Source organism: Leopardus geoffroyi, chromosome A2 (genome assembly GCF_018350155.1).
Source record: "Leopardus geoffroyi isolate Oge1 chromosome A2, O.geoffroyi_Oge1_pat1.0, whole genome shotgun sequence".
Taxonomy (NCBI): Eukaryota; Metazoa; Chordata; class Mammalia; order Carnivora; family Felidae; genus Leopardus; species Leopardus geoffroyi.
The window spans coordinates 6,421,994-6,441,577 of NC_059331.1; the positions used below are offsets into that span (position 1 = coordinate 6,421,994).

General features: G+C 48.2%; 1 protein-coding gene across 5 annotated transcripts in view; it reads left to right on the forward strand.

Moving 5' to 3' along the window:
- Positions 1-19,584, forward strand: part of INSR (insulin receptor) — a 141,097-nt gene that overhangs the window by 17,073 nt on the left and 104,440 nt on the right. For all 5 annotated transcript variants that reach the window (XM_045496500.1, XM_045496504.1, XM_045496499.1 and 2 more), the window contains exon 2: positions 2,508-3,059. In XM_045496500.1, coding sequence (XP_045352456.1) covers positions 2,508-3,059 — 552 coding nt within the window. The remainder of the gene's footprint in view (positions 1-2,507; positions 3,060-19,584) is intronic.

Here is a 19,584-nt window from a genome sequence, read left to right on the forward strand (position 1 = left end):
TCTGGCGCCCCTGCCTGCCTGCCACTGGTCAGGTGGGGATGGGGCTTGTGGGAGGCACAGAGGCTTCGGATGTGACCACAGCTGGGAGTCTTGGGCGGGGCTTGGAGTGTGCAGGGCTGGAACCCAGACCCTCGTTCTCCCCAGGCAGCCTCCCACCTTCCCAGTGAGTGGGTCAGCGTGTTTCTGTGTTTTCCCTTGCCTTAGCCTAATCCGCACAGAACGTGGCTGAGGAACATTGTAGCTTTATTTCCTCAATTGTTTGCTTTGCTGGGGTTCCCCCCCCCCCCCCCCCCACAATGTGCACTTCTTTTGCGATTTGTTTTCAGGGTGGAGTTTTAAGAGAATGTTCTAGTATTCTTTAGAATCATCTGTTTTGCCTCAGAGATATTGGGGGGAAGGTTTAGTGTCCTGGAATACAGTAAGTAGAGATTGTGTACTAAGCATATTCCTGGTGCTGAGGGATGTGGAGTGTGTGTGTGTGCATGCGTGCATGTGCGTGTGTGTGTTTTGGCAAGGAGAGGCTGTCTAAAGAGTTCGATTATGATGACTGTTAACTTGGGTATGAGGGGCACAAGGAGAAGGGGAAAGAAACTTCAAAGAGGTATACGGAGGAAAGGAAATCAGAGAAGGGTGCCTGGAGGAGGTGGCGTTTGAGCTGGATCTTGAAGGATGATGGGCTAGGTTTCGACACAGGGAGCTAAGGTCGAAAGGGCTTTGGTAGCCGACAGGGCCAGGGCTCCCCTGTCCAGGACAGTAGCCGCTAGCCACATGTGTCTATTCCATTTAAATGAGCTGGAGTAAAATTAAATATTCAGTTTCTCAGTCTCGTTAGCCACAGGTGAAGCCACAAATGGCGGCTGCCTTCCACGGTGGACAGCACAGATTTAGAACATGTGTATCAGTGCAGAAAGTTCTGTTGGACAGCCGTGGACTAGGGCAAGGGTCACCAAGCTGCAGCCCCAGGACAGAACTCCAGGCTACCACCTGTTCTTGTAAATAAAGTTTTATTGGAACACAGCCACGTCCACTCATTCACATTTGAGCTGCGGTGGCACAGTAGAACAGCTTCTGCACGGACCCTCTGACCACAAAGCCGAACATACTGACTGTCTGAGCATTGATAGAATATGGTTGCCCGCGCCTGGTCTAGGGACGCGAAGGCACAGAGCCTAGAGGTGATGGTGATACGTTTGTGGGAGAAATCAGCAACCACAAAATAGCTGGCATTAACTGAGCACCTACTGTGTGCTGGGCACTGCTTGAGGGCTTGGATTACTTCACTCGCTGCTTCTCCTAGGTCATGTTACAGGGGGTGGGGGGCAGTGATGGGGAGGAGCCCTGCGAGCTGGGAGGGAGGAGTGCAGGGTCACGGGGAGCCAGGAAGGGTGCTGGAGCCTGGGAAGGACCACCTTCAGGAAATGGGCACGCAGGGTGTTTGTGCAGGGGAGATCACATCCAGCCCTTGCCACACCCAGGTAGAGGTAACGAGGCTGTTTTGTGGATGTCTGCCTGGGAAGGAGAGTCCTCGAGGTAGGAGAATTGTCAAAACAAATTCAGCCCTCCTTGCCCCGTTTTGACGTGGGCACCTTTATCCTCGCAAATCTATCTCCTGAAGATTGCCAGTGTTGACTCACCCGGGCCGGCTCCCCTTTCCCTTCCGCACCTGCCGTATTACTCAATCCCGTGTAATCCCAGCGTCTCCGTCGCATCTCGTTCGATGTGATGGTTTTTAAAGGCTTCTAACAAGGACTGCGAAAGGAATTTTTTCTTTGCCTTTTGGAGGTGATCACTTGGGCATGGATACTATGGAGAAAACCACGAATCAGGGGCTCGCTATGGAATCAGTGGGGGAGCCCAGCACAGAATGAAAACATGGGGCCCCTTTCTCGAAAACGACCGAGGGTTTATTTATTTATTTATTTTTTTTATTAAAAAAATTTTTTTTTAACGTTTATTTATTTTTGAGACAGAGAGAGACAGAGCATGAGTGGGGGAGGGTCAGAGAGAGAGGGAGACACAGAATCTGAAACAGGCTCCAGGCTCTGAGCGGTCAGCCCAGAGCCCGACGCGGGGCTCGAACTCACAGACCGTGAGATCATGACCTGAGCCAAAGTCGGCCACTTAACCGACTGAGCCACTCAGGCGCCCCCGACCGGGGGTTTAAAAATGGAGAGAAGAGCATTAAGCCAAGGGCAGGGCCCTTCCGGGTGAGTCCCACGACTCAAGATGCACCCCTGTGAAGCTGGCCCTGCTGCTGATTTAAAACAAAAATTTTTTTTAATGTTTATTTCTTTTTGAGAGAGAGAGAGAGAGAGACAGAGTGTGAGCTGGGGAAGGGGCAGAGAGAGAGAGGGAGGCACAGAGTCCGAAGCGGGCTCCGGGCTCCGAGCCGGCCGCGCAGACGAGGGCCCTGAGCCAGCCCGGCGCCCCGTCTGCCGCTGACTCTTATCACCCATCCGTGACGTGCGTGCTCACCTGTCTTGCCTTGTGCTTGTTTTCGCCTCTAGTCTGCCCTGGCATGGATATCCGGAACAACCTGACGAGGCTGCACGAACTGGCCAACTGCTCGGTCATTGAAGGTCATTTGCAGATACTGCTCATGTTCAAAACGAGGCCCGAGGACTTCCGAGACCTCAGTTTCCCCAAACTCGTCATGATCACTGATTACCTGCTGCTCTTCCGGGTGTATGGGCTGGAGAGCCTGAAGGACCTCTTCCCCAATCTCACGGTCATCCGGGGCTCACGCCTCTTCTTCAACTACGCGCTGGTCATCTTCGAGATGGTTCACCTGAAGGAGCTTGGCCTCTACAGCTTGATGAACATTACCCGGGGCTCCGTCCGCATCGAGAAGAACAATGAGCTGTGCTACCTGGCCACCATCGACTGGTCGCGCATCCTGGATTCGGTGGAGGATAATTACATTGTGTTGAACAAAGACGACAACGAGGAGTGTGGGGACATTTGTCCAGGCACTGCAAAGGGCAAGACCAACTGCCCTGCCACTGTCATCAACGGGCAGTTTGTGGAGCGTTGTTGGACACACAGCCATTGCCAGAAAGGTATGCTGGGGTACGCGGGGCTCTCGGCTGCTGCTTCGCCGTGTTTGTTAGCAGCTGGAGGCGTTTGCCGGACGAGGGGGTGGCCCCTTTCTTCTGCAGAGGCTCTGATATTAAATACTTCTGGCTTTGCAGGCTGCGTGGCCTCCCGTTACAGCTACTCAGCACTGCCATTGTAGCGGGAAGGCAGCCACGGGCAACCCAGAAAGAAATGGGCACGGCTATGTTTCAATAAAACTTTATTTACAAGCCAAGCTGTGGGCCAGCGTTTGCCAATTGCTGTGCCAGACCGTCGAATGTTCCTCTTGCTTGAGGAGGGGGGGGGGGTAGAGGTGGGCAAGTGCGGACTTTGCTGTAGAAAAAGAAGGTTTATTTCTTGAGTGACGGAAGAAGTAAGATTGCTCAGTGTAGACATTTGGCAAAAGAAATGGGTAAAGGAAGGAAGCGAAACAACAATCCTTATCCCACATTTAGTGGAGTGCTTCCTTCCCGTGGTTCTGTTGTGTGTTTCTTTTATTTACCTACCTTTCCCTGTCTCTGGGCATTTAGATCATTTCCGGTTATTCTAAAGAGAAGGATGAGCGTTTTCGGGTCAAAGCTTTATTGAGCATTTTGTTTCCTTAGGCTTTGCTTTTCCAGAAGTGAAATTTCTGGGCCAAAGGTTCTTGATACTGATTGCCAAATGGCTTTCCGGAAATGTTGTACTGATGGGCGCTCCTGCTAGCATTGGCTGAGAGGGAGCACCTTGGCCAGCTTTGCATGTTGTTTGAAAAATCTTTCATAATTTGCCGGAGGGAGGAGCCGATGTGTTGTCATTGTTTCCATTTGCATTTCTTTGATTGCTCTCGGGGTTGAACCTTCTGAAACATGTTTATTTATCATTTGGGTTTTCTCTTCCTGTTCATATCCTTTGTCCGTTTATCTTTTAGTACTTTAGTGGTTTTTGAAATACTAGTCTCCTTGCGGTTTTCAACTCGAAGGCTGTTAACCCTTTGCCAACTGTGTCTTCAGACGCTTTTGTTCGGTGGTCAAGATGCTCTGGATGTCGGCTTCCAGAGAAGATTAAGATGTCTGGGGAGTCCGGGGGCGCCTGGGTGGCTCAGTCGGTTGAGCGTCCGACTTCGGTTCAGGTCACGATCTCACGGTCTGTGAGTTCGAGCCCCGCGTCGGGCTCTGGGCTGATGGCTCAGAGCCTGGAGCCTGCTTCCGATTCTGTATCTCCCTCTCTCTCTCTCTGCCCCTTCCCCGCTCACAGCTTTGTCTCTCTCTGTCTCTGAAAACTGAATAAACCTTAAAAATATATATGTTTAAAATGTTTGTGGAGTCCAGAGTTGGATGTTTGCATGCCTGTCCTGTTACCCTATGTTTAGAAAGTCCTTTTCCACCCGTAAAATGAATGTGTTTTTTTTTCCCCTAAATTTCCTATTTTAATTATCAATAAAAAAAAGCTCATCCTGGACATTTGGAATCTGTGTGCGCGATTCAAAGGGATGTTCCTCTCCCCGCAAATAACTTGTTGGGGTCTCAATGCCTTTTATTGATGAAATTTACTCCTTCGTCATTGATTTGGGGTCTGTTTCTGGCTATCGGTAAACCATTTCCTTGTGTTGGGGCCGCTACCGTTCTAATCATTGTGGTTTTATAATGTTTTGATAACCAGGAAGGCAAGTTCCAAACACACACCCGTTACTTTTTTTTTATTGTTTTGACTCTTTCATACTTTGTGAAATTCCCTGGGAAGAATTCGTGAACGTGAGATCGAGGTGGGAGAAAGCGAGTGGATGGTTTACGGGTGGGTCGTATCATAAAAGATAGGGCACGGGGGAAGGGAAGGTCTTCTTGCCTGAGCCCAAAGGCTACTTGGGTGAGTCCTGAGTAGAATCCATGGGAGCCGTGGGGAGCATAACAGAAGGTGAGAGCAGAGGCCACACCTCTTCTGAGAGGTTGGGCAGTGAAGGCAAAGAGAGCCTTGTTTGAGGATGGGCGTGGGTAGGATGATTATTATATTGTGGAGCAATCTTGGGGACGTTGGCCGGTCAGGGACAGAGAGAACGGAGCTGAGTGACAAGGTTGGGGCGAAATCTCAGCACAAGTAGAATGACTACCTGTGGGTTTGGGATTTTGTAGAACCGGGAAGCTGCTGAGGTGGGGGTGGGGAGCAGGTGGGGGGGAATAAGCTGTGGGAGCGACAGTCTAGATGGATTGGGGGGCAGCTGGTATTCACGATGGTGAGGGGAGAAGAGGCTGTTTTGGATCTATGTCCTGAGAGCATCTGGCTACAAGGGGAGCACTGTTACCCTCATTTTAGAGACCAGAGGGGTTACTTAACTTACCTAAGGCCACACAGCTCATAAGACAGCTGGGGTTTGTGCCAAGTCTGAGACACAAAAAAGGCATGTGGTATTTTTTTTTGTGAGGGCGGGGGGACCGTCCCCTCTGTTTAGAGCCACTTGTAGGTGGGGCACCGGAGAAATGGAACATGCTTTCGTTATTCCGATGCCGAGGTCTCCAAATTTAGGTGCCTTTTTGAAATGCTCCGGGCTCTCGGGTCTTGAGGTATTATTTAAGACATTCCTCTGTGGATTTATTTCTGTACACGTTTTACTCAAAATATCCAGGGTGGTATTATCTGCAGAAATGTCCCTGATGCGAGCAGTTGTTTTCCTCCCTCATCTTTTGTTTTTGAGAACAGGCTTGTGTTCCTAACGCTGGGGGTTCTGTCGTGGGGGAGGGGGTGGCCGTGCACCTGCTGCCGTGACTGACAATACCTGATTCCCGGCATCTGGCATTGATGTTCGCTGCTCCTGGTGTGTAATCGGTGCTGAGGTCCCCTAGGCAAGGCATTGTCCTGTCCTGGTAACAGGTGTTGAAATGATTGTTTTTGTTGGTTTGTTTATTTATTTATTTTAATGTTTATTTATATTTGAGAGAGAGACAGTGCGTGAGCAGGGAAGGTGGCAGAGAGGGAGAGAGAGACAGAGAGACAGAGAGAGAGACAGAGCTGTCAGCATAGAGCCCGACATGGGGCTCGAGCCCCACAAACTGCGAGATGGTGACCTGAGCCGAAGTGGGATGCTTAACTGACTGAGCCACTCTGGTGCCCCTATTTACTTAGTGTTTGAATGTCTATTTATTTTGAGTGAGAAAGAGAGAGAGCCTGAGGGGGGAAAGGGGCAGAGAGAGAGAGAGAGAGAGGGAGAGAGAATCCGAAGCAGGCTCTGTGCGGTCAGCATGGAGCTCAAGGCAGGGCTTGATCCCAAGAACCGTGAGATCATGACCTGAGCCAAAATCGAGAGCTTTAACTGACGGAACCACCCAGGTGCCCCGAAATGATTGCTCTTTGAGCGGGTGCCCCCGTCTGCTGAGTACAACTCCACTCTGGCCTTTTTCTCCCTTCCTCAGTTTCTTTTATTGTGGTAAAATACACATAAGATAAAATTCACCATCTTAAATTTCTTTTTAAAGATTTGATATTTTTATTTGTTATCATTTTGAGGAGTAAGGTCTGTGCCGGACGTGGGGCTCAAACTCGCAACCCTGAGACCAAGAGTTGCACGCTGCACCACGTCAGCCAGCCAGGCGCCTGCCATCGTAAATATTTTTAAGTATCCAGTTCAGTGGCATCGGTCACCCTCGCACTGTTGTGCAGCAACACCCCCCCCCCCCTCCATTCGTCTCTAGAACTTTCCCATCTTCCCAGACTGGAACCCCGTCCCCGTGGAACACTGACTGCCCCCCCACCCCCACCATTCCTGGCGCCCACCGTCTACTCTCTGTCTCTATGCTTGGGACGCCTCTAGAGACCTCATAGAGGTGGAATCAGACAGTGTGTGGACTTTTGTCATTGGTTTATTCCACGGAGCATAACGTCTTCAAGGTTCGCCCCGTGGTGGTGGGTGTCAGAACTTCCTTTTTAAGGCTGGTGGGTGGATATTCCATTGTGTGGACGGACCACATTTACGTATCCATTCGTCTATGGATGGACACTTGGGGGGCTTCCCCAGCAGCTAATAAGGCTGCTGTGAACGATGGTGAGCCTCTCTGGCTTTTTGGGTGCTTATGTTACCTTGTTGCCGTGGCTCTGGAAGGCTTATCTGAAGTCGTGTGAGACTTGAACACAGAACAGACCGAAGTGAACCTTTAGGGGTGCTCCCCTCTCTTCGGTGATGGACACAGGCCTGTGAATACTACCCAACAACTCTTTCAGCTCTCTAGAACCCTCTCAAATACTTCCCGGGGCCTCCAGAACCATTGTCTTTTTCTTATGTGATTATCAGGATCTGGAAGCTTCTGGGGTCTGGTCAGCATTTGGGACGAAAGTGTGGGTTGTTCTCTGGACCCAGTTTGTATGCATTCTCTACAATGTCCCTTCTGATACCCTTTCCCCAAAGAACGATGCTTTAAGCAGAGAAAGCAAAGGAAGGTTAAAGTAAGGTTAAGGTAATTAAAAGGGGAAAAAAAAAATCACTGTGGTGTGTGTGGCTTGAGATGCCACCTCTCCATCACCCTGCTCACGGATTTGGGGTCAAAGGAGAGGCCAAATGCAAGAGGCCTCAGATGGACAGAGAAGACGGAGTCTATGCAAGCTGGGTCATGGATCGCATTCATTGAGAGCCTACCATGGCCAGGCATTGGGGTCCCAGGGGCCACGGGAGGGACCAGCCCCACCTGCTTGGAGGGGGCCTTCTGGTGGCAAATACTGACCTTGAGTATGGGATGAGGCAGCGCGGCCAGGAGAGTCACAGGAGAAGGATCTCCGTGGGTAGAGGCACCAGTCAGAGCCCCAAACTTGCCGTCAGGTTCGGAGTGTATCTCCCCTCCCCCAAATCGGTGCGTATCAGGACCCCAAAGGTCGGCCTCGCTGACCCTTACAAGAATTCCTTGGAGTCCTGTTCACTGGTCTTGAGCCAGATCAAGCCTCTGTCTTCCGATCTGAAAGATGGGGACAGTTGCGGGACCTGCTTGTCAGAACTGTGGTTTAGGGGTAGGTGAGACGGTGCGGGGGTTGGGGAGGGTGCATTTAGCCCAGCACCTGGCACTCTGTGTGTTCTGGAAGCTTCCTGTGAGTGCCACGGGTCTACTCCCCTTCTGGGCAGACCAGCCGCTGGGTGCATACCTGCCGAGTTTGGCTCTAATTCTGATTTGGGGCTTGGGGCGGGCAGAGGGGAGCCCACTGCATGACCTGTGGATGAGGGGTGGGTGTTGGACCCATGGCCCCAGAGGGAAGACCACTTTGCTCACCCAGTGCCTCCAGTGCTCTGGAGACCCCCAGCTCTGGGCTTTGGGGGGCATCAGAAGCCACAAAGCTTGCTTGACCAGCTGCTGGAGCCAAACCCAGTGGCATTTTTCTTCCCCCCTGGGAGGCCACCCCAGCTGCTCACTGCCAGTCAGAGGGGTGGGCGAGGCCGGGGCGCGCAGGGTGCCAGGAGACTGGCCACAGCGCCACATACGGGATCCGCCAGAGAGTAGAAGCAGGAGGGCGGAAAGGAGGCAGGGTTCTCCTCCCCGGGTTTGGACATACATCCTTGTTCCAGAGTCTCTGAGCATGGGAGGAGGGGGGGGGGCTCTGTTTAGATCAAATATTAAATACTTACTTCTGCCTTTGACATTTCAATAATCAGAATCTTCTTGGTGGCAAATGCTTCTTTTGTGCTGGGCGCTGTTCGATGCACGTCACTTCTGACACTGCGTCAAATCCTCCCCGCGGTTCCTTCTCGCAGGTGAGGCCGTGGAGGCCCCGTAGAAGTTAAGCCACTTGCCCCGGATCACACGGCTAGTGAGCAGTGGAGCCCAGATCCCCCCCTGGAACCCTGGGTGTTCTGGCTCAGAATTTGAGGTATTAACCTTTGTGCTTTGCTGAGCTCAACGCGGAAAGTTGGTGAAGTATTGAAAGAAAGAAATGGAGGGGAGGGGGACACCCCCTAGAATTTGCCCCTGCCAACATCCTGGCTGCCTTTCCATATAGCTCTTTTCGTGCTACCTTGCATTAGCTGCCTCCTCGGTCAGGCTAAGCTCGTTCTCTCTCTCTCTCTCTCTCTCTCTCTCTCTCTCTCTCTCTCTCTCATGTGTGTGCGATATGGGTGGGGGTAGAGGAAGGAGAGAAAGAGACTCTTACACAGGTTTCATGCCCAGAACAGAGGAGGGTGCAGGGCTCGATCTCACAGTCCTGAGATCATGACCTGAGCCTAAATCAAGAGTCAGAAGCTTGCTTGACTGACTGAGCGATCCAGGTGGCCCAGGCTAAGATCTCTTGAAGATAGGGACTGTGGAATTTATTGGTGTGTCCCCAGCACCTGTCATGTAGATACGCAATGGTCTTTGACCACTCATTCCTAGCTAACGTTTATTGAGCACTTACTAAGCGCTGAGCATTTGACAAGCTACCTCGCGGAATCCTCACCACAGCCAGCCTATGAGAGGACGCTACTCCCATTTTACAGAAGGGGACACTGAGGCTAGAGTACTAATTAAGAAACTTACTCTAGGAGGAGACCTTTCTGGGAAGTGGTTTGACCTCAGCCTTGTCCAGTGCGCTTGACCAGAGGTCAGCAAACTGACCCATGGGCCAAATCCACCCATCAGTGATTTTTGTGTGGGCTGTGAGCTAAGAATGCTTTCTGTATGTTAAAAAGATTGTGTGTGTGTGTGCGTGTGTGTGCGTGTGTGTGTGTGTGTGTGGAAATCTAAAGGATAATATTTTATAAGAGGTGAAAATGATATGAAATTAACATTTCAGCGTCCCCAAATAAAGTTTCATTGGAACCCGGCCGCGCTGGCTCATTTATTCATTTACATAACGCCTGTGGCCATTTTAGTGCTATGAGTAGTTGCAGCAGAGACTGTATCTCTCTTTACAGGAAAAAAAAAAAAAAAGATGTGCCAACCTCTGTTTTTGGCTCTGCACCTTATAAAGATGAGGGGAGCATTGGGGGGTAGAGGCTGTTTTCATCGGAAATTGGGAGCATCCTAGCATCAGGCTGACACAGTCCCCCTACCCCTTGTTGGCACTGAGGGGGGGGGGCTATGAAGTATGGGATGCTATCCCTTGCACCAGGAGCTCTTGGTTTGGCTGGGGAGTCAAAGGGCAGGAGTGGATTAACCATTCAAGGCAGCCCAGCTGGCAGAGGATGTCACAAGGCAGGTAGGTGTCCCCCCCCTCCCCTTTCCCATTCCTCTCCAAGTGAGTCATCTGATCGGTGGTTCTGCACATGTCTGGAGCCAGAGCACCTGGAAATCACAATGTTCTCCAGATAACATCGCCGCAGAATATTGATAAATTAAATTCCTTTGTGGCTGTGTCACTGTAGTCCCTGCAGAAAATAGGGAGATCTAACGTACTCACGGGGATCAAGTAACAATAATAACAAAAGACGATACATCGCGTAGCGTGATGGGCCATTTGAATTTTTCATTCATACTCCTTTCTGTTTTGGCGACGATCTTTTAAAAACGTCTGGGAGAGCCGCACCAAACTGAAAAAAAATTCCACGGTCATGGTGATTTCCTTATCCCCGGGGATGCTTGGAATTTTTGAGATGAACGTCTGGTTTTGGAGCCAGTTGGATAGTGTGTGGCAGGAAGGAGCGAGTGATGCCTCCCGTCCCCAGCGTTGATGACAGGTTGCCACTGGCATTTGTGGAAGGTGGTTCCAGGTTGGAGCGGTTTGATTCAGCTGGCGAATGATGCTTAGAAAGAGGGTAAGAAGGAAGGGTGTTCCGGGTGGGCAGAACGGCAAGGGCAAAAAAGCCACAGACAGGTGCCTGTGCTGGGCAGAGGCTCGGACCAGCACGGGTACTGGATGTCGGATGTTTTCCCCGGGGCACGAGGCAGCGGTCGTGTAGGTTACCTTGGGGCTGCATTCCGGATGGGACCCCGGCGCCCTTGCTGAGTCGGACAAAAAGTGGAAGGACCTCACTGTTAAGGTTGTAAGCTGGGTAGGCAGCACGTGTTTTGGAAGGCTCGAGGATGCCCTGAAGGGAAGGCAGACCGGTTGACCCCGTGGTCACCGGGCACCCTGGGGACAGTAGTGGACCCAGACTGAAGTTTGCACGAGTGCCTGGCTTCCTGGAGGGAGCTTCAGGGATTCCGATTAACCACCTTTTCGCCTGGAGAAGTAAATTGGCCCAGTCCCATTGGCAGAAGGTGGGGTAGAGTTAAATACGCAATTATGGAAAGGTGGCTTGTCTGGTAACTGGTCGGACGAGTTTTTCTTTTGTTCCCTCCTCCTTGACGAAATTCATTGACCAGTTATTTCCCACCGTGTCACCAGACCCTTTGTCAGAGTCAAACTCTGTTCTTTGTGACTCAGCGTCTGAAGTGCCCCAGGGGGGTCCCAAGGACCTCAGGTCCTGTGGGGCTGGGAAGCCAGCTGCATCGTGTGGTCTCTCCTGCTCCCCATTCTTCCCCTCTCTCCTTTCTCTTTCCCTCTCTCTCAGGCTTGGAGAGAGTCTGTGCTAGCTCAGACTTACAGGTAAATAACGTTAAGTAGGAAAAAAAAATTGCTTTCCTTTGGGGCCCCATTGTCTGTCATGGGCGGGGCCTTACGGGTAGCAGCAAATTGGGTTGATTTCCCCCAATTCTAGGTTTGGGAAGTGACCCAAGATCCCCAACCCAACCTCAAGCCCCGGGACACAGAGGCAGGGTTCCAGTGGCGCTGGGGGCGGGTGGGGGGTGGGCTGGGCATCTGCTGGATAAAAGCCCCAAACCATCAAGTGCCTGGAGGGTTTTCAGTAGAGGGTCCTTTGGCCTTTTTATGAGACAAGTTTCTTTGCTTCTTGTTTTCTCCCATCGAGGGTCTTGGGTCTTTAGTGAGCCCCAGGCTTGCTGGCTGCTGTCTAGAGAGGGAGGTTGCTCCACGGGCTTTCTCTAGAATGTTTCCAAGCGCTCGCCTATGAGAAACTGTTCTCGTTGGAAGATCTGATAAGGACAGGGTTGCTGGTGCCTATGGTGAGTCACCCTGGCACAGAGCATGTGCAGCACCAGTGTTCCTTACGGACCACCTGCAACGCTTGTCCGCGGGCAACCGGCGTTCCCGCCACAGGTGATCTCCTTGGTGTGGAGGCAAAAGGCTTTCACCTTTGCAAAAAAACTGGCGGGAGATACGCAAAGCAAGACAGGCTCGATCCGAAGCAGTCAGGATTTCTCTTCGGTAAAGAACGATGTGTTTTGGGGCGCCTGGGTGGCTCAGTCGGTTGAGGGCCCGACTTCGGCTCAGGCCGTGATCTTGGGGTTCGTGAGTCCGAGCCCCTCATCGGGCTGTTTGCTGTCAGCCCAGAGCCCGCTTGGGATCCTGTGTCCCCCACCCCTCCCCTGCTTGCACGCTCTCTCTCTCAAAAGTAAATAAACCTGAAAAAAATAAAAATAAAAACCAACGTATTTTTATTGTGGTAAAATACACATAAGATTTACTAGTGACATAAGATTTATTAGTGACATTGGGTACATTCACAGTGCTGTGTGACCGTCATCACCATATATGTTTCAACATCATGGCACGAAGGAACCGTGCCCCTTAGTGGTCACTCACTGTTTCCTGCTGCCCTGACCCCCCACTCCCACCCCGCCCCAGTCCCCAACACCCACTAGTCTGCTCTCTAGACCTACTCTGGATGTTTCAGTAAAAATGGAATTGTTGATATATGGCTTTTTATGTCTTGTTTTTTTCACCAGACACGATTTCGTGGTTCATCTGTGTTGTAGCATGCATCAGGACCCCATCCCTCTTTTTGCTGAATAATATTCCATTGCGTGGATATACCAGCCTTGTTTATCCGTTTACCAACAGATGAACATTTGAGCTGTTTCCGCCTTTTGGCTATTGTGAATAGTACAGCTACGAACATTCGTGTACAATCTTTTGTTTGAATAATTATTTTCAATTCCCTTGGGGGATTGCTGGGCCATTTAGTGATTCTGTGTTTAACAGATTAAGTCAAGATTTCTTTTTGCTTTTTCTGCTTTTGGTGTTATTAAAAAAATAAATAAATAAACTCTTGTATTACCAAAAAACACACAGATTTGGAAAACCACACAAAACGAACGTAGCCTTTGGCTGCTCCTTGCCCTGGCCTCTTTGATTATTTTTTTCTTTTCTAAACTCTGAAAATTCTGTCATGCAGTAAAATGGTACTCCCTGGTCTCCTGTTTTTAGCATATGGTAAACAAGGCAAAGACTGAACTTCGTAAGCAAACTTCGTGTTCTTTACGGAGGCAACTTTTGCTAAGAAAATTATTTTTATAAGTGAACAAGGTCTGAGGGTTATTTGCAAAGGAGTTTTACAAGGGTAAGAAAAAAATAAACAACCAAGAAGTTGATCTTAGGGTGCGTGGTTCTACAAAGACAGAGTGGATAAGACCTCGAGACACATGCCAGAGAGCAAAGAGCAGGTGAATCTGAGAAAGGAAAGGTTTTCCAAGTGGGGATGAATTTGATAAAGAAAGAAAAAATTGAATTGGAGAATTATCTTAGAAATGCCCCTGTGGCTCAGAGAAGGGCATAAGTCTTCACAGACTTTCTTCACAGTTTTTGAAAAGATGCCTTTGAAAGAGAGCCCCAAGCCTGGGGTACTGCTTGACTTGATTCTGGGACTTCTGGCCATTGGGAGTTTATAAGCGTCTCGTGTTGGGAATGGCAAATAACAACAGTGGGCATTGGCAGGATGAAAAATAGTTAGGGACACAGTGGCACATTGGCCTTGAAGTCTTGGGAGGAGGGGTGAAGCAAACTAAAGTAGACCCAGGTCATAAAAGTTACACATTCTGAATCAAAGAAGTCAGAAAATGACAGTGATTCCCCCTTGACCCACAGTGCAAATGTTGGCTACACAGAGGCAAAAAAAAAAAAAAAAAAAAAAAATTCTGTTTTTTCTCTACTTGGTGGAGGAGATCTTGTAAAGGTTCTAGCCAGCCAGGGATGGCCAAGGTCAATTGGAATCTATTCTCAAATTTTTAAAAAATGTTTTTTCATATTTATTTTTTGAGAGAGAGAGAGAGAGCGAGCGAGCGAGTGTGAGCAGGGGAGGGGCAGAGAGAGAGGGAGACACAGAATCAGAAACAGGCCCCAGGCTCTGAGCTGTCAGCACAGAGCCCAATGCGGGCTTGAACCCATGAACTGTGAGATCATGCATGACCTGAGAAGTCGGACGCTTAACCCACTGAGCCACCCAGGTGCCCCAAATGGGAATCCATTCTTAAGGGTCTGTTATTTCTAAACGAGTAAGGGTGAAATGGCACAGGCTATTTTATTTTAGAAGACATTAGAGTATTTATGATATACATATTATTTACTTATTTATTTTGAGAGAGACAGAGACAGTGTGAGCGGGGGAGGGATAGAGAGAGAGAGGGAGAGAGAGAATCTCAAGCATGTTCCACACTGTCAGTGCAGAGCACCTTGAACTCACGTAACCGTGAGATCGTGACCTGAGCCGAAACTGAGAGTCCGACGCTTACCGGACTGAGCCACCCAGGCGTCCTGACATTAGAGTATTTATAGAAGGCTTTCAGAGGTTTGGTGGTAACCCTGTTTCCCTCACGCTATTTTCTTACATCTTTCAGTTGCCGCTTCTCCTGGATGGGTAGGTGGGCTTCGGCAAGGGTAACAATGGTGAGGGTCCCCCCTCTGGTGGCAGTGGAGAATCAACGTGGTAAAATCCAGAGCTGGGCCATCCATAAGGCAGCCCCACTGGTCACATGTGGCTAAGTTTGAATGAGTTAAAGTTAAATAATATTAAACATTTGTCCCCTGGTTGCACTCCCCACATTCGGACAATGCAACGTAGAACATTTCCATCATTCCAGAAAGCTCTGTCGGGCAGCATTGATCTAGAGCATTTCATTGCATGGTTAAAGATAGGTCTGGGGTCAGACACACCTGGATTTGACTCCTGCGTCTGTTGTGTGACCTTGGACAAGTTGGTTCTTCTGAGCCTCCGCGTCCTTATCTGAAATAAGGAAATGGGAAAGGACCCAGTCTCATCATTTTTTTCTCAACTTTTAACTGACATCCCCTCTTTTCATAAAAACAAAAATCTCATTTCTCTTTTTTGATTTTTTCCCTTTCAATATGAAATGGAATGTTGAATTTTTTTTTTTTTTCAGCCTTTTACCTCCTTGAGAGTCTGTGGAATATAGGAAGGAGAGGCTTGGGAAAGTTGCATACAAGGAAGAGGCTATTCTAGATACCTCTGACCAAGAAGAGGAACAAGGAAGGGGTAGGTGTGGTGAGTGGGGGCACGAGAGTGTCATCAAGAAGGAGAAGTATGTCAGCTCCTTCCTGGCTTCTCTTCTCTCTCTGAGGAACAGGGAACAGAGTGCTTTTTAGTGTAAGCAGAATAGAATGGGTGTAGCAGAGAGGAAGTAGGCTCCAGACGGGGAAGGGACTGAGGCGGGGAACCTCAGTCTGATTTTGTCTTCCTGGCTCAGCATGGAGTGCCCTAGTCAACTCGTGACTGCTGATAACAGGAATCTACTCAGACCAACTTAAACTACAGTGAGGAGGGGTGGTTTATTGGGAGGACATAGGGCCTTCTCTTGGAACTTGTATCAGCTAGCTTTTGCCGTGTAACAGCCCAGCCTGAAACATAATGGCTTTCACACAGCTGTCATTTATTTTTGCTCACGATTCTGTGGGCTAGCTGGGCAGGTTTTCTGGGCTGGACCCCTCAGCTGACCACAGACACGGGCTTGGCTCTCTCCCGAATCTGGGCTCAGCTGGTGGGATGGCCCCAGTCACATGGCTGGCAGGCAGTGCTGGGCTGTCAGCTGGGATGCTTTGGTTTTCCTCCCTGTGGCCGCTCATCCTGCAGTAGGCTAGCTTATACTTGGATCACATGATGGGCTGGAGGTTCCAAAAGTAGCCAGAGATTAATCCCTAGTGCACAAGTGTTTTCCAAGTCTCTGCTTCATGTGTGCTACTTTCCTATTGGTCAGAGCAAGTCACATGGCTAAGGCAAGCTTGAAGGAGGAGCCAGGATAGGTTCCACCTGTTGATTGGAGGACAGGAGTTTGTGGAGAGTTTTGGCATCTGGCACAGAACCCCAGGGTGGGAAATACAGTGGCATTCATGGAACAGTCTAGCCAGGACCCAGAGCAAGACTGTGTATGGTGTAACTGACAACCTAAAATGATTTTCCTGAGCCTTTATTTAATTTCCTGAATTCCAGTGACTGAATAATCAGTTCCTTTCCCCAAATGACTCTTGATATTTTCTTTATCATTTATGAAATTCAACAAAACACCATGGCCTGCTTCTAGGATACCAGTTTGGTTTCGTTCATCTGTGTCTGTTCTTATACCAGTGCCATGCTGATTTAATTATCATAGATTTAGAACATGTTTTATTAACGGTAGAGCCAGCATTTCCTGTTGCATCTTTTCAAAGTGTTTATTTTTCTCGTTGAACTTAAGAATCTCTAAATCTACCTCTTCCAGCATGCGTAAAACCCATTGAGATTTTTTAAAGAAACGTTTCTTTATTTATCATGAGAGAGAGAGAGAGAGAGTGCGAGCGAGCGAGCATGATCAGGGGAGAGGCAGAGAGAGAGGCAGAGAGAGAATCCCAAGCAGGCTCTGTGCTGTCAGCATGGTCATATCTCACAGTTTGTGAGTTCAAGCCCCGCGTCGGGCTCCATGCTGACAGCTCGGGGCCTGGAGCCAGCTTCTGATTCTGTGTCTCCCTCTCTCTCTCTCTCTGCCTCTCCATAGCTCATGCTCTGTCTCTCTCTCATAAATAAACATTAAAAAAAAATTGTATTGTCTGTAAATTAATTTGAGAAAATATACCTTAATATTTTTCCTTTCCAAGCAGGTGTGTGATCAATTTCTCCATTTATTCACATATTTTCATGTTGTTCTTTTAAAAATATTTATCCTGCACATTTCTTGCTATGATGATTCCTGTATCTTAGAGTTTTTGTTGTTCATTGTTGCTGCTTTGAATGGACATATTTATCCTGAATCCCGATCCTTTAATGGAATGGATTAGTAGGTTTTCATTTTTTTGTTTTTATTCATTGTATGCAATTTTATCCTCTACACATTTTGGCCATTAAAAAAAATCCCATCTAAATGCTATACCTCTCACTTCACTTTTAAATCTTATTCTATTGACTTGGGCTTCAAGACTAATATTAAATATTTAACAATAGTATTCTGGGACATCCATGTTTGATAGATTTCCTAAGATAAAATCATCCTTACTTTCCTGTGGTAAACCCTAGTTGGTCGTGATGACTTGATATTTTGAATTTGATTTGCTGGGTTTGCTTTGTCTTGGTTAGTTTTTATTTTTTTTTATTTTTTTGGATTTCTGCCTTCTGTGTTCATGAGTGAAATTGTGCTGTATTTCGGTCTGTTTTCTTTTGCAATCTTTTCATTAGGTTTTATTATATGATATTCTAGCCATGTAATATGAACTAGGCAAGTTTCCATTTTAAATATTCTAGAATTGTGGCATCAGGACTAACACTTGAAGAACGAATTATTTGTTGGAAAAATCATATGGCACTATAAACTTCTGGGCGAGTAATTCTTTGATAACCTTTGAAAAATTTCATATGAGGTTGTTAGGGAATTCAGCTTAAATTTTTTTTTAACCTCTGGAAAGATCTCTTTGAGTCAGCTTTTGAAATTTGTATTTTCTTAGTAGTCATTTCATTGAGATTTTTGGATTTAATAGCATGATTTTATGCTTGCTATAATCTTGTTTATATATTCTACTCACATTTATTTAGATTTACCAGGGTTGGTTTTTTTGTTTTTTTTTTTTTTTTGTTTGTTTTTTTTTTTTTACCCCTCTGGTGTGTAAAATGTTTAGATGACTCACCAGACACCGAAATCCTTTTTGGAGTAAACTGAGGGGAATGAATGAATGAATGAATGAAGAATTTAATAACATTCTTCTTCTTTTTTTAATGTTTATTTTTGAGAGAGAGACAGACACAGAGTGCAAGCAGGGGAGAGAGGGAGACACAGAACCCGAAGCAGGCTCCAGGCTCCGAGCTGTTAGCATGGAGCCCGATGCGGGGCTCGAACTCACAGACTGGGAGATAGTGACCTGAGCTGAAGTCAGATGCTCAACTGACTGAGCCACCCAGGTGCCCCAGTAACATTCTTTTAATACAGTTAAAGGTTTTAAAGCCATGAATTCAACCCCTGAATGCGACTTTGGCTGCCCTCCAAGGTTTTGTCTATATAACATTTTTGTTTTCTAAAGAGTCTGGGAACATGATTTTGATTTGTTATTTTTGAGAATCATTATCACAAAAGCTGCTCTTGAGGGCTGACTCTCTTTCAATTTCTTTATATGAATGATCTGCCTTAATCTTCCTGGACAACCTAGGAATTATAATGCCACAGGAGGGAAAGTGACTTGCCCAAGGTGGCCCAGATAATAGGGTGGGGGCGGGGCTAGGACTGGCACCTAGCCCACGGTCTGTTTTGATCGGGAACCACATGCCTTTGTGACTGCTACACTGCCTCTCCAGTTGAGTGAGTTTTAATCACTAGTTGTTGGGGTTTAAAAAAAAAAAAAATTAACTGTTTATTTTAATAGGTTGTCTCAATGTCCAGTCGTTGGGATTAAAAATTTAACTTGTTGTGACCTGCAGGGTTTCTGCATTTTATAACTGCGGGTGGCCTCTCGGTAGCCGAGCGATCGATCGTTCGATGGGCTTCTAGAAACGATGCTTGGATGCTGCCACAACAGGCACAATTGGAGTCAGAGCTCACAACCTCCCGTCCCACAAGACAAGCTGCCCCCCAGGACTGACATGCACGTGGGGTGTGGACATAAAGGCTTAACTTCGCTGGCGAAATGTCTCTGTCCTACCAGAGCTAGGAAGACTTGTCATCCCTCGTGTGTTCTGTTATCCCCGCTGCCCTAACTCCCGAGACAGCTGGAACTACTTTTTCCAAACGCACTTTCTCTCTCTCCTTCCCTCATCATGTGCTTACGGTTTTGCGATGCTGGCTTTGAGGAGCGTGGGCTGGGCCAGCGCTGAACTTGACCTGTGAGCTGCCCCGCTGTTTGGCCCTCGTTTCTATTTCTGGGTCTTGCTCTCAGCCTAAGGATGCTGCAAGTCAGTGTGACTTGTTGTGACGTCATGTGGTCAACCCTTTCCTTGAAAATGGTCTGTGATTCATCTTTATTTTTATGGGGCTGTATCATGTTAGAAGGATTACAGTAGGAGTTTTCGTTTGAAATCTAATAAAGGTTTTCATCTGTCATCTGGAGTCTGTGTTTCTTACGCTTTTTTATTGTTCGTGACTAAGAGTGGTGCTGGGGTTGGTGGGGGTGGGGGGGTAGTTTGGCTGTTGTGTTAACATCCGTCTGGAGGATTGGTCCATCATCCAAAACCTTGTTTTCTCTGTCTTGGCTGCAGGCGGAGGCTGAGAGCGGAGACCTAAAAGGTCCTCCCTTGGATTTCTTTTCTTTTCCTTTTTTATTTTTTATATATATTTTTTCTTTTACATTTATTTATTTTTGAGAGACAGGGAGAGCTAGAGCGTGAGCAGGGGAGGGGCAGAA